This window comes from Acromyrmex echinatior, chromosome 6 (assembly GCF_024713525.1).
Source record: "Acromyrmex echinatior isolate Ae372 chromosome 6, ASM2471352v2, whole genome shotgun sequence".
Taxonomy (NCBI): Eukaryota; Metazoa; Arthropoda; class Insecta; order Hymenoptera; family Formicidae; genus Acromyrmex; species Acromyrmex echinatior.
This window is the reverse complement of record NC_141857.1, coordinates 12,565,549-12,572,280: the sequence shown is the minus strand read 5'-3', so window position 1 is coordinate 12,572,280 and position 6,732 is coordinate 12,565,549. Positions and strand designations below refer to the sequence as shown.

The 6,732-nt window shown below is 36.5% G+C and overlaps 1 protein-coding gene across 1 annotated transcript in view; it reads right to left on the bottom strand.

The window, feature by feature from the left end:
• Positions 1–268: 268 nt before the first annotated feature.
• msn (serine/threonine-protein kinase msn) overlaps positions 269–6,732 on the bottom strand; it is a 65,297-nt gene continuing 58,833 nt past the window's right edge. The window contains exons 18-21 of the mRNA XM_087406805.1: positions 6,460–6,680; positions 5,960–6,277; positions 5,153–5,452; positions 269–5,007 (exon numbers count right to left, since the gene is read on the bottom strand). Of these exons, the coding sequence (XP_087262931.1) occupies positions 4,924–5,007; positions 5,153–5,452; positions 5,960–6,277; positions 6,460–6,680 (923 nt within the window). The 3' untranslated portion in view covers positions 269–4,923. The remainder of the gene's footprint in view (positions 5,008–5,152; positions 5,453–5,959; positions 6,278–6,459; positions 6,681–6,732) is intronic.

Genomic DNA, 6,732 nt, shown 5'->3' with positions numbered 1-6,732 from the left:
GCCGTTTGCAGAATACGGAGAGAAATTCTATCGCACCAGGAAATGCATGAATCCTCGATAAGTTCGAATTGATAGCTCAGTTGTAATAAGCATCGCACAACACAATCGCGTTAGCAACCGGATTTATTACGAGAGTATTAATTAACAATAGCGGGCTGGCCGTTGAATCAATCTAAATTTACGATTACATTTTCGAACAGCAGAAAGGAGAATTGTTGGTTTCACTGAGAAAAAATCGAAAGGATAAGACAGAGAAATACATCATTAATGAAATTACGAATGTCCGTATATTTGACCTTAGCAGTAGTGTATGAATAGTAATAAAAATAATAATAATCGCATCGTAATCATATCGCTTCTAATAACATCGTGACATCTTTCTCATAAGAATCTAAAAGTAGTAATCATAATAATACAATCGATAAATTGCGCTATAATAATTACTATACTGTAAAAAAATCACTACCATCTTTGGGAGACAATGCGTAAGAAAAAGAAGGTAAGGTAGCAATGCCGTAGAAACTTAAGATTAAAGGTTAGAGAAATCGAATGTGAAGAAAAAGATGCAAAGAAAGAGGGGAAAATTGTTTCGTACAAAATTAGTTTGCAGGTCTAGTTCAAGATATAATTAATAATATTACTTTATCATAATATTATATTCAAATTCCTGCCAATCGTAGATAACCGTCTGTAAGCTCTCTTTCTCTCTCTCTCTCTCTCTCTCTCCCTCTCTCTCTCTCTCTCACTCTCTCTCTCTCTCACGCTCTCTCTCTCTCTCCCCCCTCCCCCTCTCTCACACGCACGCACGCATGCACACGCAAAAACGCACACTCACTCATTTTTTCTTTCTTTACATTCTCTCCCTTTTTCTCTTCCTTTTTCATTTTGAGTATGTCCCACTCATTCTGTCTTTGCGCGATGAAAAGCTTCCGCCATTTAAAAAGCAGTCTTTCGTAGCACTATGCGGAGCTCTGCCCCTTCCTGTGCCTTCTCGTTAACGGTATAAAAAATGTCTTGTCACGAACAAGATTTCACGATCTACAACTGACGACTTGTAAGACGTTTGCTTCTCGACGACATTCGAAAAGTCGCTAATCGATCGACGTAGAACGCATAGTGAAGTTAGACAACACACATTGATTGTCTAATTACACCATAGTAAAATGTATCTCTCCGTGTGTCGCGTGCGACATCATGTCATATATTTATTTATTTACGAATACATAAATATATGTACAAATGTCTCACGTAATCTTATTTCGCTCGGACCGTTAGAAATCGGACCGTTGTCGCGCTTACGTATTGCAAGTCGCGTCATATTACATGATGCTTTGCGTAAAAAGGTGTAGACTCCGATCGACGACAAGATCGCTTCGATGCGTGCGACGAGCAAAGATATGTCAACTTGACTAAATTGGACGAAAAGAGATATTGTTAGAGTACATTATATCGCAATAGTTGCTTACTCTCACTATGACGCCATGCACACGTGCACAATGCATATACCTCGTTTTCGCCCGAATACATCCTCCTCAGTCGCACGATTAAAACGTCTGATCGGATAATCTTGATGTTCTTGTCGCACTTGTCATGTTGTCAATTAAATACGTTTCTGCTACAATTTCTAACGATACTCGATCCAATATTGATAAAATCCCTGCGCAAACATTACGTATACTGATTGTGTGCACATTCGTAAACTCCATTAGTCGTAAACTTCCCACGTAACGAACAAGTCGCGTATAATTGGGAATTTACTCTTTTTTCCCATTATTAACACTGTATGAATCGGCCTAGGATCCGACATCGATAAAATAATGATTTAATGATTATATGAAGAATTCCCTTTCAAACCGAAGAGAAAGTATCTTTGAGATTATACGAGATTAGACCATAATAACGCTTCTCGGAAGCGAAACGGCGATTCACAATCAAAGAACGAGCAGGAAAGGGGAAAAGCAGGATGCTCTCTTTTAGCGCGCGTTATCTCGCTAAGTTGCAAAAAGATCCCACACAAACCTTATGGAAATTGAATTTCGATCAAATTGAAAATTTGATATGTTATAGATCTTGTCGTCCTGCACAAAGGATAAAAAGTCTGCACAAGCACGACTTCCTGTAATGAACGATTTGATCTTTACGAGACTTCATTTTTCAAAACTGATACTACAATATCTTATTTTCAACGAATAAGGTGCATTCCTATATTATTATTTGCTCTTTCTATGTATATTTAAGCAAAAAAATTATAAGGATAATATTGACTTAATTGTTTCTTACAAAAAAAAGCTATAAGAATATCGAGTTGATAATTTGATTTTTGAGATTTAAATCAACGCTGTATTGCTTCATATCTAGGGCGCAGAATTTTAGGCACGATTATGGGGCACGCGTGAAGAATTGCTGCGCTCTTCGTTTATATTTATATTGAGTAGACCATGCCAGTCGAAATGTTGCTATCTCATTTGAGCGTACGGCTTGTACGCAGCAAATCTTTGTGCGCGTCTCGAAATCGTGCTTAAACTTCTGTGACATATTAATACTTTTCACAATCGTTGTTTTCATAACTACTTATACTATTAGTTCTTATCAGTTAAATATTTCTTTCCTTTATTATTAAATTATATATTTTTAATAATAAAAATTCATTTTCCTATTGAATAAAACTCACAATAATCAAAAGCATCCTGATTTATGAGAGGTGAGGGGACTTACAATAATCGAACGCTACGTTCCGTTTCACATATGATGCGCATGATACGTGAAACGGAACACAGCCAAAATCCCGATTTGTGAGAAATAATTAGGTCAATATTATTCTTATAATTTTTTACTTAAAAATATACATAGAAAGTGCAAATGACATAGGAATGTACTATATTCGTCGAAAATAAGAAATTGTAATATTAGCAGTTTCGAAAAATGATGCGTAGAGGTCAAAATTTATTGCAAGGGATCGTACCTATGGAGACTTTTTATCAAACCATGATTTATAAATCTATCAAATTTTCAGGCAATTCGACCGAAATTTAATTTCCATAAGGTGTGTGTGGGGTTCTTTCTTACAAAGACTTACATATCGCCCATAAACGGCAAATGTATTTCTCGTGATACGTTCAGAGTGAGTGTGTCAAAAATGTAAAAAAAAAAGTACTGGAAATTTGAAAATATGGAAAAGAAAAAGATTAGAAACTTGGCTATTCATCCCGCGACATCATGCGTCACGAAATTTCTTCGATACAGTTAATCTATTGTTTATAAAAATGCGACTCGTCCATCAAATGTCTACCCACATTATTTCATTTCGCGTCATCATCATCGTTGTCATGCTTTTGTTCGCATGAGCTGGCGGAAAGAACCGCAGCTGCTATAACTAGACAATTAATTAACGTTAGTGATTGAGGGGATGGGCAGAATAAAAACCTAATTACAAAATCTTGATATTAATAAAAATTAAAATAACTTGCTACTTTTTTTATTATACATAAATGGATACAATATTAAATGAATTTATGTAATGTTACTTTAAGAAGTTACATGTTATAAATCTTCTCTATTACATGTTATAAATTTTCTCTATCAATATTGATATGAAAAAGCTAATTGTCGAAAAAAGGGCCTAAATAGAATTGTGCCTTTATTTTGCCCATTCCCTCAATTACTCTCACTTAATTCTAAATTTATCATGATATCGCGTTATATGTAAAGATGTCATCTCCATTATTCATGGAGCCAACCCATATAGCCAGCCCATCGTAAAGTGTCCGCTTTTTACTAGAGCGTTGCTACACATTTCGTTAAAACTACACCAGAACTTTTCACTAAGAAATTAGCAAACTTCGACAAGAAAATAATCACGATTTCGAGCCCTATATGAGCTTCCTTTTTCCGTCTGTCTTTCTTTCTTTCTTTTTTTTTACTCGAGATCTCTGAATCTTTACGACACTCATATTTCGATTATCGGAATATATCCTTGATTTAAGAAAAGTCTCTTAGAATAGGGCCTTTTTTGTACAGACCGATCTATCGATATTGCACGGGTTTTTTTTACAAAACAGTTGCACGGCAACAACCGATTAGCTATGCGAGCTGGTAATTCGTCAACACTGTTCTTACAACTACAATTTTTCCACTCACAATTTTTTAGAAAGATCTGCACAAATCAAGTTCATACTTTATTACGTTATTCTAAATCATCTTCTGTATAAAACACTCTTAATTATTAACTATTCGCCAAACATGGTAAAACACATTTTTATTTCATTTTTAATATTTAAGATTCCTTGAGAATTAAGGTCTTTACGTATACATACCAACGCAAAACAAGTACAGACTTATCGTAGTGATTAAGGCGATAAATTTATATTTAAAAAAGGGATAAATTTATATTAAAAAAAAAGAAAGAAAAATACATAGAATACTATTAATACGATTTACCAGCATGCAATACATCGTGCACTCTTATTTTATGGAGGGGCTGGAGAAGAATTCGCTCTGCGATTCGGCCGCACGTTAAGCTGCATTACGCAATCCGCAAGGCGAACAAGTGAAAAAACAGAGGAATTTCTTGACAAGCAGATTGACGAATGTTAACGTCCCCGGTGTGCTTCGTAACGGCAACCGGGTGCATTGTTGGAACCTATTATCATATTCTTCAGCTTCTTCGTAGTCATTGTACGAAAGATTATGTGAATAATGATGAGGATAATGACGATAATATTGACGTTGACAATGCTGTTGATGTTGATAAAGATGTTGGATACGGTGTACGCACTTCCTGGTCTCCAAGGCGCTGGGTCCTGGCAGTGAAGGACGAGCGAATGTGCGCGCCGATGCTGTATATCCCGATACACGCGGAGGATTGTGTAGCGGAGATAAACGCGAGGATAATAATCTTGGGGCCAGATTTGGCCTCATTCGGGATCACCAGTTGGCCATGCCCGGTTTGTTTAGAGTCATGAAATAGATCTGGCACGAACTACCACCCTTCGCCGACGAGAAAAATACCTATATACAGATAAACCATAAGACATAATGTTACAAATTTTATATATATATATGAACAAAAAGACATAAACAGGCGGATGGATTTCATACATTAATAAGCGTTTCAATTAATCGTTAAGTGTTATACATTTCAAGTTACACGCACCTTATCATTACGTTCACAGAGGAACTTGAGTCGTTGAGCCTTCTTGTGCATAAAAACACCATCGAGATGACCACTCTCCACACTCCTAATTTCAATCGCCTTGTTGCCCCAACCCATAATTTGTCCCGTACCAATGTATGCGACACTCGTAGGCATCTCACCCCACTGAAGAACCATTGTCTTTGATACTCTGCCATAAGTATTTACGTATACACCCTCATTATCATAACAGAGTAGCAACTGCATGCCATTACTGTTTGGCAACGCTACTATACAGTGCGGACAAATAGGACCCTGGGTCTGCGATTGAAAAACAAATGATAATACACATTATCATCAAATTTTACAAAGAATAAAAATTTAAGTAAATGTACATGCTTTCAACTGTTTTTCGATTGAATTTAACAATTTATAGACTTGAAATATCATTAAAGAAACTTGACTCTCTGAATATTTGAAATTTTTAAAATAAATTTATCATGCACATATGCACATATGCACACACGCACACGCGCACGCACACACACACACACACACACACACACACACACACACACACACACACACATAGTATTTTTTTATTATTAAATCTAGTTGATTATTTTTTATAATTACTGAATTTAATATTTTTATCGAAGATATGTCGAAATAGATTTTAAGTAATACAAAGTACTTATGAATATTCTACTCATGCATTATTGATTATCATCGAGAAATTAAATTCGGATTTCTTGAACGACGAGATCAGCCAATAAATCGCATCGCGCACATTTACCAATATGAATAAACAGATCTGAGTTTTCTTACATGTTTTGGTAAATATATATCGTAAACTGTGGCGGAATCCAAATCGACCGCGTGAAATCCATCAGCGCTACCATAGATGACTTTCAATCTTGAACTCTCCTCAACTGTCAGGTCAACCAATAAAGGTCTGTGCGCAAGCTCGCCAAAAGACTTGAAGGCCATAAATTTGTGGTACGGCTTTGGCGCCCAGGCGTAAATCTCTATGGAATCTTTCAATGCGATCACAAGGAACTTTATTCTTTCATATTTCACTATTTTGAAATGCACAGCGCCCTGCAGATCACCCACATTGATCCAACCGTTACGTCGTTCGACTTGCTACAAATATACAAAGTAATATTCGATTAAAACGGGTACCCAGAAAGGAAATTCTTTCAATATGCGTGTGCGTGTGCGTGTGCGTGTGCGTATGCGGGTGAGTGTGTGGCTGTGTGCATGCGCGCGCGTGTGTTATGTGTGTGTTGCGTGTGCATGTGTATGCGCATAAAATGAAAACTTACATCACTGTGACCATCTGTCCGTAGAATTTTGCTCTTCAACCAAGAAAGATAATAGACGCGTACTCTATTTTTCTTACCGCTGATCGTAACCAAGATATTTTGACCTTCGAGAACTTCCATTTGTTGAAAACGTCTTCTACTGATCAATTGGTAAACCTTACCCTGTCCACTCCTATCCAACAACATCAAGCCGTTCTCGGTTCCAATTAATAGATTTACACCTGTAAAGTGATAAGAGTCGGTTATAATCCGAGCATACAATTAGTGCGCAAC